Source organism: Numida meleagris, chromosome 14, assembly GCF_002078875.1.
Source record: "Numida meleagris isolate 19003 breed g44 Domestic line chromosome 14, NumMel1.0, whole genome shotgun sequence".
Classification (NCBI taxonomy): Eukaryota; Metazoa; Chordata; class Aves; order Galliformes; family Numididae; genus Numida; species Numida meleagris.
Window position 1 is genome coordinate 6,600,516 of NC_034422.1, and position 26,791 is coordinate 6,627,306.

General features: G+C 39.0%; 1 protein-coding gene across 5 annotated transcripts in view; it reads right to left on the reverse strand.

The window, feature by feature from the left end:
* HECTD4 (HECT domain E3 ubiquitin protein ligase 4) overlaps window positions 1–26,791 on the reverse strand; it is a 69,185-nt gene that overhangs the window by 22,425 nt on the left and 19,969 nt on the right. For 2 of the 5 annotated variants that reach the window (XM_021413380.1, XM_021413384.1), the window contains exons 9-49: window positions 26,492–26,653; window positions 26,290–26,403; window positions 25,581–25,721; window positions 25,003–25,235; window positions 24,548–24,693; window positions 23,014–23,084; window positions 22,257–22,362; window positions 21,585–21,705; window positions 21,042–21,170; window positions 19,756–19,880; window positions 18,781–18,934; window positions 18,410–18,510; window positions 17,240–17,438; window positions 15,746–15,892; window positions 14,431–14,535; window positions 13,625–13,788; window positions 13,025–13,258; window positions 12,584–12,776; window positions 12,311–12,415; window positions 12,139–12,227; window positions 11,479–11,654; window positions 11,098–11,233; window positions 10,807–10,948; window positions 10,535–10,701; window positions 9,825–9,971; window positions 9,332–9,516; window positions 8,311–8,464; window positions 7,781–8,061; window positions 7,279–7,468; window positions 6,101–6,182; window positions 5,249–5,451; window positions 4,932–5,067; window positions 4,081–4,263; window positions 3,678–3,848; window positions 3,112–3,281; window positions 2,567–2,682; window positions 1,560–1,663; window positions 1,126–1,287; window positions 864–1,012; window positions 581–660; window positions 291–454 (exon numbers count right to left, since the gene is read on the reverse strand). In XM_021413380.1, the coding sequence (XP_021269055.1) occupies window positions 291–454; window positions 581–660; window positions 864–1,012; window positions 1,126–1,287; window positions 1,560–1,663; window positions 2,567–2,682; window positions 3,112–3,281; window positions 3,678–3,848; window positions 4,081–4,263; window positions 4,932–5,067; window positions 5,249–5,451; window positions 6,101–6,182; window positions 7,279–7,468; window positions 7,781–8,061; window positions 8,311–8,464; window positions 9,332–9,516; window positions 9,825–9,971; window positions 10,535–10,701; window positions 10,807–10,948; window positions 11,098–11,233; window positions 11,479–11,654; window positions 12,139–12,227; window positions 12,311–12,415; window positions 12,584–12,776; window positions 13,025–13,258; window positions 13,625–13,788; window positions 14,431–14,535; window positions 15,746–15,892; window positions 17,240–17,438; window positions 18,410–18,510; window positions 18,781–18,934; window positions 19,756–19,880; window positions 21,042–21,170; window positions 21,585–21,705; window positions 22,257–22,362; window positions 23,014–23,084; window positions 24,548–24,693; window positions 25,003–25,235; window positions 25,581–25,721; window positions 26,290–26,403; window positions 26,492–26,653 (6,137 nt within the window). The remainder of the gene's footprint in view (window positions 1–290; window positions 455–580; window positions 661–863; window positions 1,013–1,125; window positions 1,288–1,559; window positions 1,664–2,566; window positions 2,683–3,111; window positions 3,282–3,677; window positions 3,849–4,080; window positions 4,264–4,931; window positions 5,068–5,248; window positions 5,452–6,100; window positions 6,183–7,278; window positions 7,469–7,780; window positions 8,062–8,310; window positions 8,465–9,331; window positions 9,517–9,824; window positions 9,972–10,534; window positions 10,702–10,806; window positions 10,949–11,097; window positions 11,234–11,478; window positions 11,655–12,138; window positions 12,228–12,310; window positions 12,416–12,583; window positions 12,777–13,024; window positions 13,259–13,624; window positions 13,789–14,430; window positions 14,536–15,745; window positions 15,893–17,239; window positions 17,439–18,409; window positions 18,511–18,780; window positions 18,935–19,755; window positions 19,881–21,041; window positions 21,171–21,584; window positions 21,706–22,256; window positions 22,363–23,013; window positions 23,085–24,547; window positions 24,694–25,002; window positions 25,236–25,580; window positions 25,722–26,289; window positions 26,404–26,491; window positions 26,654–26,791) is intronic. The other 3 variants (XM_021413381.1, XM_021413383.1, XM_021413382.1) reach the window with 3 other exon arrangements.

The following is a 26,791-nucleotide window of genomic DNA, read 5'->3' on the forward strand; positions in this document are numbered from 1 at the left end:
GTGGGTTTCTGAGGTCCCCCCTCTTTACCATATAGCTTTCCCAGCATTACTGGCTATAAAACAAATACGCACACTGGGAAGAAAATGAGAGCTCAAAGTAATGAAATAAAGATAAAAATCCTCACTCTACTGTTTTATAGATAGAAATATTACATAGAATGGATTGAGCTGGCTTTACCTAATGCTTGTGAAAGAGTATTATATATTCAGTACTACGTATGGGGCCGTATCTCAACCTGTTTATAAAAATGGTACATATACCAACAAATATATTTATGTTAAGAACTTGCCTTTTTCTGTATGTGAACGACCGGCCACATCCCACCAGAGACATCTTCAAGATATGGCCCAAGTCGCTGCCCGCAATAAGTAAAATAAACTCTGCCTTTAGCTGGCTGTCCTGGGGGAGGTGGAGTTCCTTCTGTTCTTTCCCATCCAATTCCAGATACGTCACCTATCAAAATGTATCACCATGAAAAGAACAGCACAGATTTATCAGTTTTCTTATCTACAGCTTCCCTTACATTTAAGGAATGTTTCTGATATACCAGTTAAACTAATTAGCTGTATTCTTACATACCAGGAGAAAGAGTCACATCCAATCTAACACTCTTCCACTGTAGCAAGCTGGAGCCATTGTAATGCACTGCTCGCCCATTGCTAAGAATTAACACAAGAAGAAGAAAATTAAAAAGAGCTCTGAAATGATGACAACTTGATAGCAACTGAAATCTACACAGCTACAGCACAGGCAAAATTTTAAATGTACCTGCTCCCTACCACAACGAGCTTATAACATTCTCTCTAAGGAGCATATAAGTGTACTGAGCAAGACTGATTTTTGATGTGCATCTCCAACATACTTATGAAAAAGACAGGTGCCCACTGGGTTTGTCCAAGCCCCATCTCGTTTCTCTGCCTCTGTAGCAAATCCAAACGAAACTATTGGACCCGTGTCATCATCTGTATCTCCATAGGAAACTATTTCAATTTCCCAGTAGAATGATGGTGCCTAGAAAAAAAATAAAATTATTTACAAGCTCTAGGTCAAACAGAAAAGTTTGAAAAGTAAAACACTACGAAATATGAAATGAAAGAAGCCGTTGTCCAGTTGTGAGTTCTCACCTGTACAGGAACTGGTGAAGTGGCATAAATGAATGTGCCCCGAGGAAGTCCCCCACCTGCACTCGGATCAGCCAGAAAGGTCACGGCAGCAAGATGTGATGAAAACATGCATGCTCGTACTGGGGGAAACACTCTTGACGGGCTCCAAGTGATTTCTTTGGGCTGTAAACAGGAACAGATTACTCCACTTACAGCTGAAGTCATCTCCTAAAATCCATTAGTACATTCTTTTATGAAAGGTGCATAAAGACAGCACATGCAACTGCTATAACCACAGCCACAAGACATCACATCCCACTACATGAAACTCCTGTGATGTGAGACATTTACAGAAATCCAACCAGTTTGGCTCCAACACCACAGGCAGAGCTTCTGCGCTCAGGGGCTCGCTCATTTGTCAGGGGGCAGACTGCTCATCACTGTTCTGTGCTCACCTGCCTTCTGTCTGCCTGGAGCGGAGGAGGTGGGGGTCGAGCACAGTCTCGATACAACATTCTTAACCTTTCACACTGCATTTCTACAACAGTGAGCCTCTCTCCTGTAACAAGAAACCAAACCAAGTCATGAGGTTCCAAGCAAATCCAGTTACTCTGAATCCAACAATTCCATTTTTATAACTGTAATAGAAACAAATATACCATTTACATCTTGAGATACGTAATCAAATAGCATCTCACCTAATTAACAAAAACAGTAAAGACAGAATCCAATTTATACAAGCAATAGTTTTTCTTATGTTTAATTTCTATTTGGTTAGCAAAGACATTATTATGTTAGTTAAGACACGGAGTTCATTTACTGAGCAAACTTATGGTCCCAAAAAAGCAGGAAGTCAAATGAATTTACGCTTACTGTCAAAAATCAGTATGTTCCCTTTCACACCAGAGATCATCCGCTTGGCTGCTACCCTAACATCCTCTGCCTCAGCCATTTCTCCTCTACTGAGAGGCTCTGACATGTTCCTAAACTTGCCCTTGAACTAGGACTTCTGCTGGGCTCACTGCCTACCCTTAAACAAGAGGGAAGGAAATCAAGAGCTAAACAAGGAACACAGGTAATCACTGTAAAAAGCAGCAAGGAGACCATAAATAGAAAACACATAATGACAGTATCAAAGAATACAGAGTAGCTTACAATGGGAGCAAGAGCAGTGAAGTCTTCGGGTGTACTAGAGAGCTCGTCCAAGGACTTGTGTCTTCTGTGACACAACGTACTCATATTCTGGCCTAAACTTTATGCCTAATGTTTAAATGATTTAGCCTGATTATTAGCTCTTACATTACTTCTACAACAGCTCTACAGCTGTGACAAGACACACAGTACTGTGGTAGCTTTCATAAACTAAGCAGCTAGAGGACAAAATATTGAACTGATTTCAGAAGCTGTTAAGTCTCTGAACTGAACATGACAACAAAGCTGTAAGGATGTGCTGTATACCTACCAGGGCTGCACTCCTGTGCTACCAAATTAAGAACTTCTACAGCAGCTGGGCACTGTTGAATGAATTCTTCACAGAATGAACTGTCTTCTAACAGCTGAGCCATCACCAGGCATGCTCTTAATGGAAAAACAACATGTTTTATGTACTACAAAAAGCGTACACTGAATTCAAAGCTGTATTTACCTCTATTTAACTCGGGACTATTTTTAAAAGACAGAATGTTTCCTGCATTTCTTTGTCTGTCTGTTTGGCTATCCATTGGAACTTTCACAGTGACAACTTTCCTCTCCCTCCTAGTGTCCACCTGCACTAAGGTATTTGCTCAGTGCATTGCCAGTATTACAAGGGGTACTTCATTTCTGGTACTCTTAACACCATCCAGGCACTATGTGTATTTAAGGAAGCAAACAGGAATTTTTGCGTTGTCCCTTACTGTCACGTCAATACCAATAGAAGAAGAAATATAAGAACCCGTGCAATTCACTTGAGCTTCTTTTGCGTGGCATCAAAACAGACTGGAGTGCAGCACAAAAACAACAACTCACCTGGTTCTTATTTCAGCAAGGAGCCGGACCACTGCCATTACTGGAGTTGAGCCATCTCCTGTTGCAGGAAGTGAGGTGTGAATAGATAGACTTCCCTCCTGAGGAAGCAACATGGACTGGACTGCCTGTACTACCTTCTCAGTAATGGACAGTTTATGAAGAGGCAATGCCTGATGGTGGGGGGGCACGGTAAAAAGTTAAATTCAAGTAGTTAGTTTCTACGAAATGAGGGCGTTTTATTACCTGGAGTTAATTCTCATTTTGTACTATCACAAAACCAGCACCAAACCCCAGCCCAAGAAGGAAAAGAAAGCCCACTGCAGTATGCAAAGGAACATCTTTAAGCACCAAAAGATGACTGTTCACATTACTTCAATGAGAACTTAAATACAGATACTGTTAAGAGATGTTTTAAATGAGGCAAACTTCACAAAACGGCTTTTATCAAAGATGCAACAGACTTTTTACATGCTTCAGATTAATTGTCAGTATTCTGAAGAATTTTTCTGTGAAGAAAAACCACAGTGGATATTATACTTAATACTGGAGTCTTAAAACTACTGTACCTCAGATCTTGGAACACACAGCCTAGATAACGGAATAGTTAAAGTGTCTGATGCTTGTGAGGTCTTTCTACTGTCTATAGTGGTAGGCGGAAATTTGACCGTTGCTATACCTTCTTGTTCATTAATAGATGCCACAACTCCAATGCTTCCTGCTATTCCTTTACCTAAAACCTACAACCAAAGAAGGTTTGCATAAATTTAAGGTTTCACAAACACGAAGCACTGAGTGTTCAACACCTCGCAGACTCAACACACAACTGCAGTCTCCGCAAGTGTTACTGAAACTGCCTCACATTTGCAGGCAACCTGCACGCTGCTTTGCAGCTGCGCCAAAGCAGGCAAAACACGGTCAAAAGCATCAACTGCCATTTAAAGGAACAAGATGTGAAAGGCGGCAGATTACCTGAACTTCAGAACCTATTTTAATTGTCTCCTTAAAGCCACCTAGCGCACAAAGAGCAGCTACTGCCTGTCGAGCAATTCTTTGAAGTTTAGCGAGCTTCCTTCCACTGCTGCTTCCGTTCTCCAAAATACTCTCTGCATATTTCCCAAGTTGCGGAATGTACATCAGAGCCCGAGACAGAACCTGAAGACAGAAGCAGAAACACCAGATAATGACTTCAAAGCACAATTCAAACAAAACCCAGCGCCCCGAGCCTCCAGCCCACACAGTCTCAGATGAATTATTTTTGTTCTCAAAGCGAATTATATAACTCAAAATATTCTAAGTCCTCTGAAGTGTGAATACCATCAAAGCCAGCTTTTTTCCCTAATAACTTTTAGAATCACAGAGATGTACATACAAATTTAGCAAAGGTCTTTGCTTGAGGATTTAGCCTAAGCAACAGATTAGGTGTTACCCTTTTAGAGGAACACAAAAGCAATGTGCTGTATACTTCCTAGCCAACACTTCAGAGGTCAAAAGGACTGAACAGCAAAGGCAGAGTAACTGCCCAGCAAAAGCAAGGTAACCAGACCCATGCAAACACATTAATTATGGAAGCTACAGTTGCTGACAAGTAACAACCTATTCTTTGCTACTGGACAAAGTTTTACCATTTATCTGACATCTTAGGTGGGATAGATACAGACGACTAGAAAGGGCAGCTGCCATGCAATTACACATCCTTGTTCAAAACGTTACAAACAGTAAATTGGAAAGAAGTAGCTCAGGAAAACACTAATAATTAAGTCCTCTTTATTACTAAATATATGTTTCGTTACAATTAGGTAACTCATCTTCTGCTTGCTTACTTTTTCAGCAGTTGTTGTCCATATCTGAGCTGCATTTGATTCTGGTGCCATCAGCAAGCTATGTAGCAAAGCAATGACCTCCGCTGCCATGCTGTTTGCAACATGACCACTGATGAATGGTCTTACAGGGTCAGTCCTGTACACAGCAAAGGAAACAATGTGCAAAACAAGAGAAGGAAAGAAACTCCAGCTGTCAGAACAATATGCAGCACAAAAACGGGAAGTTTACAAGTCTCCAAGCTATTTTCTAGAGCACTACAAATACTGGTATATAAAAAAGTAGAACGTCTACTAAGTATAGAATCGAAGCGACCTACCTGGCAAGCTCAGAATTTCTCTCTCTGCAAATAGATGTCTGTGCAGTCTTCTTTTTGTCCCCGGTGGACATCCCACTAGTTGCTTCTGGATTGACAGTCTCTATGGGCGGCCCAACACTAACTATCAGACCAGACTGAGCCCACTTAGTTGCCTTGCGAAGAGCTGCAGCAGCTTCTTCTGTAATAACTTCACAGCAGCCACTCTGAAAACACAGTTGTGAGAAGTGAAATACTAACGTTAGCTCTGTTTAGCTACACTGTGTTGGGATTTAACTCTCCTCCCTCTGCATAATTAGAAGTACTGCAAACCCATCAAAACATCCTTTGGTATATGTGTTACCAGTCATTAGACAATTCTTTTTTAATTGATCTACAAAGATTAGAGACCAATGTGGACTGAGTGCTTTTTCTTAGCTTAACAGCACATTTCTCTTTTCTGACCAAAAAAGCCTTAAAAAGCAAATGAAACAAAAATTAATAAGATCTCCTGAATATTTCTGTACAAACATTCAAGAGCACGTCTGAAAATACATATGAAAATTGAGCTTAAATAGGTGATTTAAAATTCACACCGAGAATGTGCATTGAACACTTATGGAAAATGAATATTAAAGAAGTTTAAACATGACCTACAACAGCTGGAGAGAGTATTAGCTGAAACTTTATTTTTGCATTTGCCACTATTTCCATCAACAACTTCCTACTGCTAACACGATACATAAAGCTGTCCTTCTAATATGTTTTGCAAAGTAAAAGAAAAATAGAGAACAACATGCAAATGGATTTAATATCAGTCAAAACAAAGAATTCTGACTGGTCACCAGTTGAATAATTCCCTATTTCTTCTCTTACTTTAGTCATGTCACGATCCATTTTCACCACCTTCTCCATGTTGGCTCCAGTTCCTAGTCGGAACGGGCGACCTTCTGAGCTGCTATTAGAGTGAAAATAAAACACATTAGATTTACTTGCATTGGTGGAAAAAAATATCTGAGCTATACAGGCTAATTTAACATATTATGCTTATCTTCAAATGATTTCACATCAACTTCTGCAACCGAACTGCTCAACAGCAACAGAAATACTTGATAATTAAGGATGTACCCAAGTGTACCGTAATTTGCAAAGGGAATTAACTGTTATTGAATTTAGCTATTTGATAACAATTTAGCCTTTCTCCCTCTGAAAGGAGCATAATGAAATTGTTTTTAATAAACGTCTGAGTGTTAATAAACATCTGAGGGTGCTGAGTTAACCTTTCACCTAAGAACACTTAAAACTGCACTTTTTAGCATAATTTTAAGGCACGGATTCAAAACAGCCTCAGAGTGGGAGGAGACGTGACAAACAGTGCAAAATGCAGGAGGTGATGAGGTTGACTGCTTAACATCCAGAGATCTCAAATCTAGGCAGATGTGACTGCATGTTAAGAACACTGAAGAAGCTATAATAGCAATTTATTAGCCAGTGTACACATTGTTAGAAACACAACTTCAAAGCCATTTTGTTTCAACAGTTCTGTAAATCCTATGTAGTCTGTAATATCAATTGTGACAACACGCATTCATTTTTCTGATGCAATACTACTTAAGAAGCTAATTTTTCATGTGCTTTTTTCAGACAGATCAAAATGTTTGTATGTTCCAAGTCTAAAAGAAAACACGTCACACTCCATTGCAGCTTCCTTCTTTCATACACTCAAGTACAGTTTCTTTCAGCTTTGTTGCTCTGATCAACAGTAAAAACAAAAGAGACAAGTTCAAGAAACATTCAGATCCCTTCTGCTACTGCCTCACCAAAAATTCAGTACAGCAGTATGTATTTTTATCCACAAACAAGTATGCTGAGCATCAGCCCTATGAACAATTTTTGTGCTCTTAATGTTTGCCAGGAAATACAACGTACTGAGAAGACATTTTGCTTTCCCACTTCATACTATGTCTACGACACATTCTTCTACAGCTGTAGCACTTAAGAACTTAAGAAAAATGGAATTGGTTGTTAATTCCAAATGAAAGAATGAAGATTACCTCAGTAACGGTTGAAGCACTTCGTGGGATGACTGGTCTTCCCGTTTATGGATGAAAATAGACAGTTTGCCATCCACGGCCTCACTTTCTTCTCCTGGGTCTTTATCGCCTTTGATGGAATTCTTAGGGCTGGTTTTTGCTAAAGCAGTATCTGGTTCAGAAGCCGTTGGAGAAAGAACCGTTTGGCACCCTTGAAGTAAAAAGGAATAAACAAATAAATAGAGAGACAGATAGTACGAGTGTCATCAACAAACTTTCATGGCCCTGAAACTAACGCTGAAAACCCTTAAGATGCAACTAAAATGCCACTGGGACACAGACCTTAGTCAGAAAACAGTTAAAGAGGCAGAAGAGAGCGTGACAGAAATACCATAATCTCTGAACACCAACATACTCTGTACCACCTCCTACTCAAGGCTTCTGCCAACACAAAAGCTCTTTACAAAAACAGGTCTTGCTTAGCAGTTTCTCAAATTAGCACGACACCAAAAGATGGTGGTACCTGGTACTACGTAGTCTGCCAGCTTTGCTAGGAGCAGAGATGCTATCTTGGAGGCTGGGTCGCTGGGATCATCTTGTTCACTGTTCAGAGAGGGTACAGAGTAACTCCAGGGAGGCAGTTCCACATTTCCACAGTCTTCAACACTCATGAGAGGTAGTGCAGCACGACACAGCTGAAGGATTATAAGAACCAACTTTGGAGAGGGACGTTGATCCAAGAGAAGTGACAGAAGCTTGGACACACAAGCTGGCTGGCTCAGGATCGCTTTACCTATGTGACTCCTGAAAGTGAGGGGGGAAAAAAAAGATAAATGCTGTTTAAAAAAAAAAAAAGAATGCTTGATTGTGATCCTGAAATAAAACACAAATGTATTATTTAAAAGACATAGTTAAAAAAACCATATGAAAAGACTACAATGATTTGAAAATTGTCTTACTTTCGTCATGTCAAAAACAACTAAAGAGAAAGAACACCCACCTGCTTTCATACACAGAAAAAAAAAAGATATTCTGAAAACAAAGGCCTAGTACCTTGACAGGTCATTAAGAAGGCTGAGGACATCTTGAAGCGCATCATTTCCTGCAGCTTGGTTACCACAACACTCTGTAGCTCGTGCAAGGTGGTTGGTAAGAAGGCTGGAGACCTGCCGAGCCAGGCCAGAGTGAACAGCTTCTGTTGAACCACCTTGAGAAGTAATGCAAGAACACACAGTTACAAATAACAAAAAATGAACGCGCAGACCTACCAGTCCCTTCCGCATACACTGAATATAGTAACGTATTTTTGTTCAGCTACAGCACATTTAGACATAAAACATTACAACTTGAAGTAAAAATAGCGCCTAATACAACAAATACAACATTGCATCCAATCAGGAAATAGCCATATGTCTATAAATGCATGCATGTTGTGGGTGTGAATCCCAGCACTGGAGGAACACACAGATGATTACACAAGGTGTCTGGGCTCTCTGTCATGTCCAGGCAGAACCAAGTGGCAGAGCTGCAATTACCCACAGCACATCCACGCTCCTGCGAGCACCATTAAAACACAGTTCTCTTTATGCAGGAAAAATGGATACGCTGCATAAGAAGTTTTTCTTCATGTCTGAAGCAGAAACAATTACCCAAAGAAATGAGATCCCAATCAAAAGAACCCTCGGACTACAGAAGAATCAGATATCTATAAATGCCAAGTACCGACATCCTACGCTTAAGAAATTAAGCCATATAAGCTACTAAAAATTGCTGTAAGGAACGGAAGAATCTTCTGGTGGCATTATCCAATCATATAATCAAAACTAGGACATTCAACTTTAATTTTTTTTTCAATTCCAAGTGTGAAGGAAATGCTAGAATAAAAAAACAAAAAAAAACCCCACAGAACACCTACAAGAAAACCAACTTATTTTTGAATCCATTTGTGTGTTACAAGGAGCACAAACGCCATTAAGTCAGAGTGAGCGAGCACTATTTTGAACCCACATTTACACCACTTCTCACACTTCCACAATAAAGCACACAACTTAAGTGCAGTTGGCAGCATTCCTACCTTCTTCTTTCTCCCACTCAACACAGCGATTGGCCAGCACCTGAAAGGCAGCCCAAGCCATGGTGGCCACCTTCTGCTTCTTGGTCTGTTTTTCATTTGAACTGGATTCCGTCTGGCTGCTCAAACTGCAGAGCCTGTCCATAAGCTGTACCAGGCCACTACGTACCAAACACTTCTCTTCACTCCTGTATGAGAAGAGAAATTCAGATTTTACCAGAGTAACTTTTCAGTTAATAACAACAGATGCAGAAAGAACCAAGAATTTGCTATTAACGCAGTAATTAATTACTTTGCAGAACTAGATGGTTTTATCTCTTCTTTCCCCTCACCAGATAAAATCCTACACTCTTAAAAAATTTAACGGAACATTCTCAGATACTCCTCCTCATAAAAAAATATAAATATATTATATAATGTTTCCCCTTAAGGTAAAAATCTAATAAGGACAAGTGCGGATCCTTTCCTTCCCTTTCTGTACGAAATACTTTCATACCTTGTGTAAGGTATAGTGCACAAGAGGCCAATGCTGTTTGCACAAGCAATGGGGTAGCGAGCACACAGCGAGACCACGGACGTCATAGTCTCCCCAAAAGCTTCCTGGACTTGTTCCACCATCCCGCCACATGTTAGCTCCTCAATTCTGTAGGTGGCAAGACATTTGAAATAACAGTTTTCTAAGTTAAATAAAACGAACTTCCATGTATAGCTTTACAAAAATTAGGATATATTAAGAATTACTCAAGGAAGATTTAGAAGTAAACCTGCAAATCAATTAATTTTAATATAAGATATATGTAAATAAGATAGTATGGGAGTTTTACCTGAAGTACGACAGAAGTTTGATTACAAACAAATACTTGCCAAATATTTACCAAATTTAGATGATACAGTATTATCACTAGCTACATCTACCACTAATATCTAATTAAAGTGAATTTAGTATCAGTCAAGATAATGATACCCTATACCTGTAGGCATCATCTCAGTATGCAAGGAAAAAAAAATCTACTGCAAAATAAATGTACAGCTTAGGAAGTTTCTGCCTTTTCATCCCACAAAGTCCAATGCAAGTGGGTGCTACAAGCTTAGTTCTGCAAACCTGATCTCCCAACATCGGGTCACTTCTCGTGGTTTGTCTTATGCAATGCAATTTGCTATTTTCTACAGAGACCAAAATAATAAATTCTTTTCAGAGCTACAAACCTTGGTCCTCCCTGAAGTACCATGGTCACCGGGCCCACGAGGTGCGTCACCCCGCCAACCCGGACAGCCGCTGTCAGCAGCTCTCTCATATGCACTAGGGCTTGCTTCCTCGTGTTCCCACGCCGCCACCTCGTCTGAGCGGCAAGCAGAAAACTGCTGCTGGATACCTATGACATTGTTTTTGTTCATGAGACACAAGCAGGACACCTCCCCCTCAGCACAGGGGCTTGAATTTGAGAATATGCTGATTTAGCAGATTTAAAACGGCATACCGCTTGGTCAGGGTTAGTTCCAATGAAAGCAAAGAGCTGCCCCAGTAAGACACTGTACGTAGGTTTATCTCTGCTGTCCTCTATGGTCAGTGACTGCAGAAGAGTGAAAGAGCTACTTCTGTGGCTGGTAACGTGGCGCCGCCTATGAGAACACACCATCATTAGATATGAGACAGCGAGTTAACACCATTTAAAAAAAAACAAAGTGATATGCTTGCAAAGTTTATAACATTTTTAGAAACACGAGCCACATTATTATAAAGCAGCTTAGCTGAAAAAAGCCTTGTATACCTTTGACTTGACCGAGCAAACTCAATATCTTCATTACCAATCATTTCTAAGTCAGATGGTGCTGACATACTGCGAAGGAAGACGGGCTGGCGGACTGCATGGGATATCACTTTTGTTTCCGATGCCGACTTACAGGCTGCAACATTATATCATATGAAAGAACGTTACTCCTGGTGTAGTAGGTTACTTACAAAACTGCTTTTGAAAATCATTATAGCAACAATGAAGAAAACAAAAGCTCAAGCTAATTTACTGTTAAAGAGCTTATTTAAATTGAAAAAGCGAAAACAGTTTAATTTTGAGGGAAGAGAAGGAATCAATTGTATCTTTGGTAGGGAGGATAAAAAAAAAAAAGTACAATGCTGGTAGTGAGATGGTTACCTGGAGTCTCTGCAGGGGTTCCAGAGATGCTTCTTGTGATACCAGACTGTGCTGCAATAGTGACGTGTAGCAACAGCTCTGCCCTGTTCATCAAGCTTTTAACTAATGCTTTTGTTTTTGCTAGGGGATGGTAAGTTCTCTGTATCAATGAATTCACCTCCTGAAAGAACTTCTCCCTGACATTACGAAAAAGGAAAAGAGAAGTAAATTCAACTATGTTATAATGCCTTCTGAAATACCACAAGAAAAAAATATTTTAAAGACAGTGTCATAATATTATTTATGCCAACAAAGCAGAAAAAAAGAAATAACTAGACAATTTGTTAGGTAAGTATTCACAGCTGTAGATGCTAATATTAATATATTTAGACAGGAAAATCAAATTTAAAAGTATTTGCACCCCTGATTAGAAGTTCATTTGAATGTTTTTGTTTCCAAAGATTGCTTTCTCCTTTTAATGAATTTAGTAATTGTTTTTAAAACATCTAACACCGGCTTCTATTTCACACCCTAAGTGTCAAAGGGTATACTGAGATTTAAAGGCCAACTTCATTAAGCATTTTATGCACAGAAAAAACTTCAACCCTGCATACTTTCTTACAGAACTCACAGAAACTGCACAACTACTTAAAATGATGCATTCAGCATCCAGCTACTAACCTTAATGCCAGGACCACATTCTCAAGATCACTTCCATCAAAAGAAACTTCCTTCATTGAACACAGAAGTTCCAGTTCTTTCATCTTGCTCTAATCAAAGTGAAGGAAAAGGATGAGCGTGTACTGAGAGAGCAGCACGAAGCATGAGCACACACAGCAGCCACAGTGCTTACCTCATTGAAGTGATAATCATAGAAGAAGGGAATGTTGTTCTCCAGCTTCCCATGCATGGCGTCATCTACCTCGCTCTGCCATTTCTGTTCCAGCTCAGCCACACTCTAAAGGAATAAATAACGCTCACTGCAGTTGCCTATCTTAAGGAATCTAAGAGCTCTCTAAAGAGAAAAAAGTACTTTCTGTATTTTTTAAGTTTCTAAAATGCTCCTAATGCACCTTTATTCCTGAACAAATGAAAAGACTTGTATTTGTACAATTTCATTTTGTACCTGTAATTGTCTCTCCATGGCGTTTAGCTTCTTAAAGGTCTCTCCCATAATTTTACAAAGTAAATCATATTCTTCAGCATGTTCTTCCTGATACTGGAAGTTTATCAGGGACTGGAGTGCATCAACCAAATTCAGATGTTTAATCACACAGGAAACTACCATCTCCTCCATCACTTCAGGCTGAATCACTTCCCTAGGGTTATAGGCAAAGCCAAGCTGATTAAGCAAGAATAATGGACAAACTTGGACAATTCACATTTCCAACTTGCTAGGCACTGCATCCACAGACAAGTATTTATAGCAAATCAGCACCCCACCATCACACTGCCAGGCATCTTGCATTCTTGCCATTGCTTTTCTTTTTTTTTAAACTTACTTTGGTACCAAACATTTCAAGCCAAAATCAAGTTAGCAAAATAGAGCAAAGCAACGACTGCTTACCTTATGCTAGGTCTAAATTGAGGCCGAGCACGTCCAGAAATTTCCCTGAGTTTTATCATGATTCCTGGAGGCAGCCTAATCCTAGGCAGATCAAAATAGTGTCCAATGGGAGGCACTAGCACATCGGAAGGATAAGTAAACTCTCTGTCTTCATCTATAGTAAGAGGCAGTGGGGAAGGACTCGGTGTAAGGGCTGGAGATATTACACCATTGGCTTCCACCTGCCACTGGCACCTGAGAACATAAGCAAACAAGAAAAGGATGTGGGTTTTGTTTTTTTCCCCCCCTTAAACTCTCCCTCCTCATTCAGAAAGAGGCATTAGAGGACAACACATTACAAAGACTTACATATAGCTTTATTTCATAACACTCTAAGCCTGGCTCATATCAAACATATCCCAGTTCTCTCCTTACTCTAAATAAAACCTCTTTTCTACAGAACATTTCCTCAGTTTTGAGCAATGCGGAACCACTGACCAAACTCTGCACAACACCTTACACACGGGACTTGAGCACAACTACAAAAGACATCTTCCTTCAGAAAACGCAACGTCAGATTTACGTCAACGTCGACGCAACGTCAAATTTTTGCTTGCTTACCTTTGTAATAGTTTAGATCTTAGAAGCTCTTGACAGGTTTCTTCATCTTTGGTAATTTCTGGTCCATTGTATAAAATCCGAAGCATGGAACAAGCTAACACAGAAAGGCCAAGTGCCAGGTCAACTAAGAACGGCAAGCCTCCGGACACATCCTCTGAAGACTCCTGCAGTAGGAACAGTAATAAGTTGCACCAATCCAGCAACCACAAAGTCCTTCCCTAGCATTTTTCAAAACAGCATATCTTATGGAGAGAAATACCAAAAAAAAAAAGCTTTAACAATTAAAAGCAATATATAACTCCAAACAATAAGTAACAAAGAAACAGCAAAGTTGGTTTGGGTTCAGTCCGTCCTTGGCCTGACTATCTTTCATCTCTCAGACCTAGCCCCAGCTCCTCAGTAGCGGGATTCAAGTTCCCCCCCACTCCACACTCTTCTTTATAGCCTGGTATCATTATAACCATTTTTTTTTAGAGAAATTCTCATCTACAAGCAGCAATGGATGTAAATGTGACTTCATCCAAGCCAGTGCCAATGACACCAGACAGATAAATTCAGCAATAACTATCTTCATAAAACATTAAGCATGCTACATACCATGCCAAAGGGCACCTCTAGGTAAGGATGCTAAAACTTACATCCTATACACTTAAACATCTCTCACATCCAGAATAAATCAGCTATTACTGTTCTAAATTTTAAAATTTAACCTCAGTTTTTAAGTACATTTCTATCTGATCTGAAGAATGTAACACAAGATACATTTAAGCTGAACCTGTCCCACGGAATCTGTCACGTTTGAGTACCTGTGCTCGAACAGTGCAAGCAAAGCCCCACATGGCTTTGTCTGGAGTGTTGTGCTCACGACCACTCCTCATTTCAAAGGAGAAGGTGACTGTATCTCCTTCCACCTTAAAATTTTGAAGGGGAGGAGGAAGGAGAAAAAAAAAAAAGAACAAACAAGAGATATATTTAAGAATTGAGGCAAGCAAACAGGATTTTCATAAAGTGGCTTATTTTACAGATTAATGTTTTTAATGACCGTTATTTAAGTATTATTTTTTATCTCCAATTGTATACTCTGATTTAAAAATATATATATTCCCTTTTTGTAAGAGCATCTTTTAGTGGACAATTTGATTTTAATTTTGCTGCTGGCTAAGTACAGTAAAGCAACACAGAGAAGTTGCTGGAGAATCACAAGAAGCATTTATCAGGTCAGTCCACGTTACGCAGCCTTAATTTTCATCAAAATGCTTTCTTTATTTGTCTGCAAAAATCACATAAGGTGGGAAGACAGACAAGCTCTTCAAGGAGAAGAATGTCAAGACATCAGTAGAAGAATATTATGAAAAAAGAAAGTAAAAAGTAAAAGAATATTATGAAAAACCAAGGTCTGGAAATTCACTGAAATCCCATTATTACGAACAATTGTCTGAGATTGCCTTCCAGATCATTACTACTTGTTCTTCTTTTGGCAATTATATTTGGTTACGTATACAAGCCCAGTTTTAGCACGGCTCAATGTAGGAGCACAAAGGCATAAGAAGAAAACCCAACACACAGCATACAATATGAGGGAATGTATTGCAAAACTCTTGAAATACTGAAGTTTTGACAAGCGTGAGGGATATTTGTATCTTACTTTGACTGCAAAAAGTAACTGATGTAATTTTAAAACCCAACACACATGGTTGGAAAGTTGCTACATTTGCCACTTGTGAAGGGTGGCCCACAAACCTAAAAAATAAAAAAAATAGCAGTCATCTCCATAAACCCTAAGAAAACATGCACCGCCTCAGACTGGGCCAGAATGCATCCTATGGAGATACACCTAGGAGAACAGCAGAGGTTGCAGGACTAGAACACACCTCTAATGAATCCCAGTAAGATGCAGTAAGTAAAACAGATAAGCTCAGAGAGAAGCATCACACGCAACAGATGGACAAGTTTGAAAATAAGTCCTTAGGAAACAGCAGCCCACTTAAGAAAAGCTTTGATCATGGAAAATCATAACACTGAAAAGCTTGGACTTCATTGCTATAAGGGTTAAAATGGACTTGATATGGTTTCCAAAGAGGATTTTTCTACGCGAAATATTGTTGGATTGTAATACTGTACCTTTACTAAGTCTTTCGGCCAACCAGTTCCTAAGACACTACGGCTGCCATATCCCAGTGTATTGCCTCCATACTCAGCAACCTTCCTACTGTTTGTGTTAGGACCAGCATAGATCACCAACTTCAAAACATAAAATACACTGTTAGACTGTAAGAGAAAAACAAGAAAATCTAATAATAATAATAATACTTAGCACTTACACCGCGCTTCATATTTTCAAAGCGCTTTATCTACATTAACAAATCCTCACAACAGCCTTGTGAGGGGAGTTGGCAAGTATTATTATCCCCATTTTACAGATGGGGAAACTGAGGCAGAGAGGAAGTTCAGTGACTTGCCCCCAAGGTCGCGCTGCAAGTCAGCAGCACAACCAGGAGCAGAAGTCAGGAGAAATCCTAACTTCCAGTCCTCGTGCTGAGCCAACTAGAATACACTGCCTCTCTAAAAACAAAGGCATCGATCCTGTTCCCATTGAAGTTGGTGTTTCATCAGCCACTTCACGGGGAACACGATGAGGCCCAAAGTTGTCTGCAGGAACTTAACCAGTCACGAGTGACGCTGATGAGAATCAGTATCGCAGGACTTGCTCTGCCACGTTGAGGAATATGTGGCAACAATTAGAAAGCTGCACAAGTAGCTCAGTGCTACCAATTCCTTTCTTGAAATTGAAGGCACTTATTCACATTAATTCATGTAAACAAGTCATTTATCACCAAAAAAAGTAACTGTTCCAGTTCTGCCCAGTTTAAATGAACTGTGCTGAGGCACAGTAGGCAGCTAGTTTAAATTTTAAGAAATAAGGAAAACTGAACAACAGCAAGAAAAAGAAGGAAGGCACAATGAGAATCTGAGCCATCATGAAATGCATTTAAAAAAATCTGGAAGAGTTGGTATGAATTTATGGAAGGAAAAAAAGCCTGCACATCTGGAGTATGTACATACTTCAATACTTCATCTAATTACTACTATTTCCGACATCTGTTGGGAATATTTGTTGTAAAGAGTCTAACTCTTAAAAGAAAATCCTCACTACCAATCAGCAATCACTGGTTACTGTGTTCTGAACCAATACCAGAGGAATTAAGCACATACTTTTTTTGTTCGTTTGTTTCTCCACGAATAATAATAGAGATAAAATAGGAATAATTTCTCTTCCATCTCACTGCCTTTTCATGCAAATATTTTTACATTATATAATATTTGGCTAAATCTAGTCTTCTCTATGCTAAGATGGAACTCAAGAACTCCTTTGAGAAGTTATTCATATTTGTGCAATACGAGAAATAACCTCTCAGCACCCCTGTACTTCAGAACATAGAAGCAAGCAGACTGTGACATTACAGCGTACATTCATCTTTATCAATAAAAACCTGCTTCATTATACTGAGCACTGGCAGTAAGGCACCCAGAAAGGAGAGGGGCAGAAAAGATGAAAATGAGAAGTGCTGCTGACAGAAATACACACGAAAAGAATCTGAGTTGGCATGGGCTTACCTTATCGTAGTCGTACTGTGATGAACATCTGTTGTCAAATCTAAGATACAAGCAGCGGGCTCCTGGTATGTGCACAGTTTCCTTAAATTTATAGTTATCCCTGACAGGATGAACTGTTTCCACAGTCTTCCCAGCAGCCCAAGGAGCAGGGATCTTCAAGCCTGTAAGAAAACCTGGCTCTTCCTTCTCCTCCAGCATCCTGAAACAGAGTGAAATCAGTCCTAAAATTCAACACACAGGTTTGCACTGTGTATTCAACATCAAATTACAAAATACTTGAAAACACCTCTCAGTATCAACACAGAGCACAGGCAGAATTTGGATAGCACCAACTCTCTACCTTAGAAATAACTATGCTAACTCTAACTCTGCTTTTCCCTACGCTTTCCAATATCCAAACTAAGTGTACCATAAAAAAAAAAAGAAAAGAAGTAAACAAAACTATATAGAGATTCTAACATACGATTGTCAATACTAAAAAAATCTCCTCCTTGGCCAGCACTCAAAGTTGCTTATATTGTTATAGAACATACTTCATATTTCACTGAATGTTGCGATTTGGAGGAGGGGTAAAAAATAAACTTCAAACTTTTCACATAGTGTATTGTACATTGTCCTAAGCTGTTTGATGCTGTACATTCTGCAATACTGCAAATAGATAAGCATATTTTATTTCATTTAGCTGAACCTTTCTGTTCTAAGCAGAAACTGCATAGCTTTGAGTTCAGACAGGAATTTAAGGCAAAAATTAGAACTGTTACATTTCTCCCTATAAATTAAAGCACTTCATCTCTTTCCCATCTTGTTTCAATAGTGTAGCTCATGACCCTTGAGTAATTGACATCTTCTCATGATAGGATTCTAAGAGGAGCAATTAGAATTAACTCCTAACGCTTGTGAAGGATAAAAACCACACACACCAAACATTGTGCAAACATCCTGAAGAGATCAACCATTCAATTCTGTATGCAAGGCAAGTTCAGAATGAACCACTTTTTTTTTTTATAAAGGCTTCTATGTTTTCCAGCCAGCCTTACAGACCATTACAGACTTTTTATTTGTATTTATTTCCAGATCACTGTTTTAAGATTTATCCCACAACAATAGTCAAATGAGCATTACAGTTAATGGGTTAGCCCATGAAAAAGACTCAAATGCGAATGAAATCACCTCTCATCATGTAACAACTTCCCTTTCTGTTCTGACACACCACTGGGAGAACTGTTCAGCTCTGAGAAAACTGGAGACTGAGTTTTAAGCAGCAGTGCAGTCTGTAGGACAAAACATACAATGTTAGAAACACGCACGTAGCAAATCACTAAGATCTTGTTATTGAAGCATATTAAGAATTATATTGTATATCTTTATTGGCAATTAATGATTACTTGGTACATCAGCTTTTAGAATTGCTACGCAGTTCTTCAACTATAGTCTGTGCCTCACTTACTGCAGGAAGTTGACAAAGATCTACGCTATTTTAGAACTTGCATGCAACATCTTTTTTTCCCCCATGTAGACAGCTGCTGACACAAAGGCCGTACCTGACTTGTATAAAGAACCAGCTGCACCAGCTGAGGCATCAAGGCATCAGCCATTGTGAGAGTTTGCAAATTTGGATGCATCAGAGATGTCAGAAGGACAGGAAGCAGGTGACCAAGCATAGTAGCTTTTGTAATTTGTTCCAGGCCTTTTAATCTGAAATAATCAAGGTTACATAGTAACAACTACTTTATAACATCTAGAATCACTACTATTCCTAGTAATCTGTTTAACTTTGTAACAGCCAGCAAGTGACTGAAAATTTAGAAAACATTTACATTCTATTTAAAAAAGAAACAAACTATTATAATCTTGGAGACGTTACAATTTCACCCAAGTGTCTGCATCCCAACTGTGACATCAACTATTACACAACAGAGCAGAAGACAGTAAATCAAGAGTTTAATAATTACTTACAAAACATTAAGCTTCCATTTGGATGGGATGAAAGTCCACACCAACACAACTACATTTGTTCAGTATTACACCAGGTTCCTAGCACACACGCTCAAAGTGCTGTACAAGCACCTACATCTACATAACTCTACTGTAGCACAAAACCTGAGTATAACCTTGTTTATTGACAAAAAACAAAAATAATCACCTCCAGCTGCTAGGTAATAGCCAGGAGATTTAAACCTAAACAAACAGCGCTAGCTTATGGGGATATTCTCAGCTGACAAATTACAGTTTGGTTTCAGCTAACCCACTTATACCACAGCCATTGACTGAAAACTGATCAATTTGAACAGTTTCTATTATGTCAATTATTAATGCTAGTACTACTGTCATGGAGAGCCTGATTCTAAATTCTTTAAAAAAAATAAGTGCTAAGCAAATGCTCTATTAACCAACAGTTCCTACACATTCAAAGCTCAAATACGAAGTTACAGCACGCAGAGTGAGTAGTGCTACTTGTGCCTGCACAATAAGCTACAGAAAGCAACAACTCGCTGTTTTCACATTGCCTGTCTTACCTTTGCTCTCTGTCAGCAATATCACTGTTTATTAGTGCCGTAGTGACTTGCTGCAACATTTCCAAGACTTCATCACATCCCGTCAGAATTTGTGTAGCAAGAGACAAGATGCTGGTCTTCAGCTCCTGGGCACAAAAAGAGTTAAGATACTTAAATTCTTAGAGAATTGAAAAAAACAACAACTGAACAAAACGATGGATTTCCAAATTAAAATAATGATAATGTGACCTGGCAGGCCTGCAGCAGTAGATTCATCCAAGACTTAAATTTGATTAATGCTAAGCCCCAAAGTGCTGGGAGAAACTAGGTGCATATTACACGATGCACATCCAGTTTCTAGAGGAAAGGAATCCCCAAGTCCAGCACAGGAGAGAGCTGTTAGCCAGCCAAGGTACAGCACTGGTGACAGAATGTCCTAGCAGGTATGAGGATCACTGTAGAGAGAGAAACTGAACAATGAAAACGTGGGTGAATAGCAAGACAAGAGAAGTACTACAGCATTTAGCATTTACTCAGTGAGCCTGAACAAATAACTTTCAACTGCTGTGGATTACAAGCACACAAAGTCTCAAAGAAAAGTAGACAAAGCCAGCTTAACAAGCAATACCAGAAATTCAGAAGTCAATGCTACCATAAAGGAACTATTGCTTTTATAAAAACTCTAATAAGACAGCCTGCACTCTAGGACAAACATGGCTGCTGGCACGCTTCATTCAAGACTATTCCAGCAGTGACATGAAATAACATTTTAATAAACCTTCTATCAACAAGACAAGCACTCTCAAACCTTGCTCAAGTGCTATTCATGTGATTTCACATGATGGATGATGGTTTACATGGAGACAAAGATGGTTACACATACACTTTATCGTTAAAAGTGCAAAAATCCAGAAGCTTGGTAAGGCAAATGAGAAAATCCCCTTCTATGTAAATCTGAGACACATTGGTTTTAGGTACCATCTAGATGATAGGGAGAAAGGAGGGTGGTGGGTAATATCTTCAGAAACGATTCCCAGCCTGAGTTCTCTGACCAGCACATGTTTATTAAAATACATTTTTATCCTTATGACACATATTTAGGAAAGGAAGTATTTAATCTCACTAACATTGTAGGAGTGAAGTTGAAATACTTCAGCTGAAGAAGAGGGAAAGGTCTATAGTCATGCAACTATACTGAGAGGAAAAGAACTGACAGAACAGCCTAGAAAGAATGCATTGCAGAAACAAGAGGAGTCAGAGGAACACTGACTGTAGAGAGCCATGCTGGAATAAAACTTGGCGTTTACCTGTACCTTCAATGTCTCTCCCTGTAAGGAGCTGTCACTGTCATCATTTTCATCAGGTTTAATCAAAATAGTGTTACTGAGGAGGTGGTTCTGTACAGCCATCAGATACCGCAAGCATGAAGACGCAGCCTTTAACATAAATAAGTACACTTTACATTATCTTAACGCTTTAATCAAACTTGATTCAGGCAATCCTTTTACTTAGAAGTATAGAAGAAGAAAGTAGGGGAGAAGGACAAGCAAAAAGGAGTTTATTTTCATGTTGCATGAAGCTCTAATGATAAGCTTCCTTTAAATTGAGACAGCTATCAAAGCAATGGGAAAATATATCCATTTATAAACCTGTTTTAGCTTTTAGCATACACTGTATGATATACTTTGTCACAAGAAACTGTTAATGCACAGCATAAACAAGACTTTCTTTTCCTGGATTTGTTAAGATACACAACCACGGAAATCACACCTCTATATACTCAGTAAAGATGATGGATTTAAGGAGGAAAAGAAGCCAAGGGCAATTTTATCGAAATACATTTTACTTACAGGCACAGTTGAAAGAAGCCTTTGAAAATCGTCTTTAGATACAGTTTGGCACTTGGTGATTAAGACACAAGATTCTCGGACAACAATCTTGAGAATGTAGTGCAACAGCTCATCATTTAGTCTTTAAAATGCAGGAAAGATGCAAAACACATTAATAATTTAATTACTGTATATTTTGTACAGCCCATACCAAGTGTCTCTCTCTCAAAGCTCTCTCATAAATCACATGAAGCCAAAACAATTATCTGTTCAATTTCAGAGATTCAGAGGCAAAGCAAACCAAGTTCAGAACGTTTAACAACAACAGAGTCCTCCCAACTCCCAGTTTAACTGCAGAAAAGTAACCTAACAGTGATACAGAGAGCAATGCCACAGTATTGTACCAGAGAACTATCACCCACAGTTACCGTATGCATGGGAAACATTAAGGAATCCAAACTTAAGTCCATGCACAGAATTCTCAAAAGTTTCCCCTAAAACCTCAAATCTCTCCCTCTCTTTGGTTCTAATGAAATCCTGTCCACTACGGACACAAGGACAGTATTTTGAGTCCCACTGCTATTAGAGATAACAAGTAACTGGCAGAATTTTATCCAAGCTTACCTAGAGCAAGTAACACAAACACACAACTTTATAAACCAGAGGGGTTGAAAGCACATTGTTTCATTTTACCTATAGTGGTCATCATCTTCACTCCCAAATCTGTTGTTCTGAAGCTGTTCTGCTAAATTTGTCAGGATAACGTCACGAAGCTGAGAGAGACCACTGTTTCTCTCTCCTAAAATGGAATACAAAAATATTTTGCAAATCAACATTTTCCAGAGTTTATTTCCTCAGGTATCTGGCTTCTAAGAAATAGCTACATTTACATTGCAACCCAATCATCCATTGTTATGATAGACCTAAAACTCACTGTGCACACAGCACTGTTTTAAATTCCAAAGATTGTAACACCTGAACACATTGCCATGAAGTAGCAAGTTGCCATGCATCAGCTGCTTCTCGGTACAGGCTTCCATATCATGCTCAAGGTAGGAAGGTTATTATTCTTTCTAATGAGGACTGAAATTACTTCTGGTCATTGGGTAATTGCCAAGTAACATTAACTTCTAACCAGGTTCTAAACTATAAGCTAGACCAGAAAAAAATCATTAATACTGACAGAAGACAGATTTAAACCTTTTAAACTTCAAGCAGCTGCTTGAGTGAGACAAATTTTCTTTTCTCCCCCAGACATACACTTGTCCATATAGGCATTCAGAAGGCAGCTTCAGAACCTGAAGTGTTCTGTAATTTTCTACAACAGGCTGGGTTTAAAACAGACCAGCACTCAATATTTAAAACTGCTCTCCTCCAAAAGGAGAAGTGTTTTTGTATTTTATTTTCAATTAGAAATACAAACTCCCACATGTCAGTAAGAAATTCTCACCTTCAGTTAAGACCAATTTCAATAAATTATTGATTTCTGCTTCTCCAGGATACAGGATATTTAAACCAGAGCTAAAGAAAAAAAAAAAAAGGTATTACTTAACATATGTAAGAATTAACAAAATCTGTATAAAATATGTAAGAATTAACAAAATCTCAACGGACTTGTGAAAAAGCAGAACAGATTTCTGATTCCTGATCTACCATTTACAATTACCAGGTAATAGCTTCTTTCAACACAGGAAGAAATGACGATCACAGTAACTGCAATATTTTGAGACTGTCTGAACTGCTGAAAATATAACACAGACTTCTTTCCTTCCAGAGCCTCCCCGACCTCCACTCCCCTTTCTAATTATTTCTCTGCTATGTCATTACACTGGTATGTTTTTTATACTGAGAGAAAAGATTATTGCGGCCTTCCTACCTCTGGCTCATGCTGATGATGTGATTCAAACACCAGGAAAAGTTATCGTACATTACAAACTTAGTCTGAGGATTCTACTGATATCTGAATCCCATTTAGAAGATAAGAGGGGAAAAAAAAAAGATATTACCTACTCCCCCACCTCCGATTTTGTACAAGTCATTGGAGGATAACACACACACCAAGAAAATGAAAAAAAAAAGCAGGTTGATCTTCAGAAGATATTGTTCTCCTCAAGCTTTGGAGCACTTCTCACTTGAGAGCAGATTACATTTGTGCTTAGGACATTTGAGACAGCACTCCTTGTCCTTGAGATTTATGTTCTCGTTTTCATAATATACAATCACACTTCTCACTACCTTTCCTGCACTTAGTCACTCTGCTATTTTTGACAAGTCACAGAAAGGAAATTACACAGCATGAGGCTCAAGAGATGCAGCAGCTAACACGATGTGGAGCTAAAGCAGCCATCCTGCTTAAGTGTTTGAAGTGCTGGTGTACCAGCCCCAGTACATAATGCCATACTTCTTCCAAAATAGATTCCCATTTTCTAAGCATAAATCTGTCTCTCTGGACGGTCTTACTACTCTGCCCACCTTCTAACCTGGACCTTCAATCTTACAGCATTCCTCAAGCATTACTCACTCTGCTTCCCTTGGCATTCCTTCTGCGTGGGAGAATTCCAGTGCTGTCACTTGAAACACTGATCTACAGCTAACCATGTTGGCATTACCTTCTCCAGAGCACCAATAAGCTATGTAAACTAAACAGTGCAGTCATTTCACTCATCAATGAAACGTAGAAAACTTTGCTGGAATTAAGCAGCTATATTATAATAAGCACTAAAGAAATAACTCCAAAAGATATTCAATAAAAAGCAACAAACGAAGCACGGCGAGAAAATGATTACATCTCTTACTTCACTATCATCATGATAAACACAATTTATTTGCTTTCCTCCACAAATATAGATTAAAATAATTTTATTCATACTAAGTTGATCTACATTTTCTTATATTAAAATATAATCACCGAATACATCTTGAATATTCAGCTACTGTAACATTACAAAAGAACCTAAGATTAATTTGACGAGGCAGACATTCACCTTATAGCCAGGCAAACCTCCTTCTGAATTTCCGCACAAATCTGGTCCCTTGGTGCCATCAACAACTGCCAAAGCAACAGGCCCGACCTCCTCACAATGTCCCTGTTTCTTTCGGTTTGTGGGCTGAAGAAAAATTTAAAAACCACCTAGGAGAAAAAATTAAACAGCAACAATAAAAACCAATGTAAACTACGTCCAAGTCAGCTCATTTTCTGTAGTCAGCTCCACAAAATATTTGTCTAGGTCACTAAAAAAATCTCAGCCAAAAATGGAATTTGAATTCCCATAACTTAGTACTTGGGCAGCCCGACAAGCCATTTTTCTGTTTCTATCCTGTCAGAAGAAAGAAATGAAGTAAATAGGAAACTTCTCTGTATTTCACCTTGATCTCTAAAGGTGGCAGTTACATTTCAATTAGCACAAATAAGTTACAGGGAGAAAAGATGTGCTTGTACCTGGAAGACAACAAGGATGCAGCGTATTATACAAGTATCTCCATTCACCATAGCTTTCTCCATAATGTCACAGATGCTGCTGAGATGATGTGCTTCGATTGGATGCTGCTTCCCCAGAAAGTTTGTTATGGGAAGATTGTTGCTGGCTGCAAGCAGATTGAGTTGGTGGATACACATGGCACCAACATGGTGCAGTAACTGGTTAATAACCTCGGTCGTGGTTGTTGCATCCCCTAGAAGAAGAAAATCAGTTTAAACACTGTCTAAAACAGACTACAGGATTAGAATTTGCTTCTAAAATGCATTCTATTATCATCATTATCCCTAACATCAGGGTTCCCACCCACACTATAAACAAAAGAATTATACACGTTAATGTGCTAAAGGTAGTTCCTGGAATATTCCTCAAGTTTGTCTCTATTTTGTTTTTACTTTCTTAAACCAAAGACCAGGCAACTCAACCAAGGAACTTTTTTCAAGGGTTAATCATGTTTTAACAGGAAGTTTTAGAAGGTTGTTTCTGGGTATTTATGCCATGATATTTGCACATTTCACTCCCATCCGTACGTTCCGCTCACCTTTGGGCTCTGTAATGACATGGCTCACTCCCAGCCTCTGGCAGACACAGTGGAATGCCTGGTTCCCAGGATTACACCACTGATCAATGTAATCATTAGAGCACGTCCATATCATGTTATTCATAGTATCGTAACAGGCACCTGAGGAAAACGTTTTGCACACCAGATTTTAGAATAAAAAACACCAAAAAACAGACTAAAATACTTTTATAGCAGATATAAACCTAACCTATCTGCTTAAAAAATTCTGCCATGGGACACAGCAATTTAATAATAATGCTTTGTGGTTAACAGGCATTAGTTTTTACCAAAACTGATAGTTTGCAGGATGCAAGTGGTTGCAAATGTTAAAGCTAGAGGCTCAGCTCCTTAAAGTGCACATAGTTTACAAACACAAGCAGGTCCATAACAGTAAAAGCAAAGGGATAAGTGGATTACAGACATGACAGGTTCTATGACAGCATCTTCTAAAAGTTGTTAAAAATAACGTAATCTGTACAGATGTTTCAAACAATTGAGATAAGTCTCCAATCAGAGTAGCTAACATGACATTTCCTCAGGAAATTCTGAGCTTTCAACAATGTACAATGTTTACAAAATTTCATTCTAGCCACAAAACCTCACTGCCTGCAGAATCTATTACAGTAAACTGAAATCCAACTAGTTTAAGGATTGGATATGTCTCGTTCTTAAAAACAGATCTACTTACCAAGTCCTGGTACCAGAGCACCACGTCCAAGTGAACTTCCTGCAGCATCGATGAGATCTGCTCGGCTCGTGAACTGCCCGTCCGAAATATTGAACACCAAGCTTGAAGCAAGAACTACACAGAACAAAGTCACCAGTGAGTATCTCACAAGTTTCTTGCTTATCACGAAGGACTTCATCTGCCACAAATGCACCTGACTTACTTTTTAAAGATGACAAAGCACTTGTTCCTCCAAAGAGCGAGCGTGTTGCAGAACTGCCTGAGCCACCTGGGGGTGGGACCAACATCACCAGGTACGTTCCACATGTGTAGATTGGAGTCTTTCTTAACATTTTCAGTGGCAGCCCGCAGCTAGTGTTAGCAGCTGAAATATTAAACAGGACTGAAGTAAGCACGTATGTCCTCATAACATTAAAACCTTAATAACACCAGCAAACAAGGAAGAATTCTGGTTGGGACTTTAAATAAATTGATCCAGGAATTCATATAGGCTATTATTTTG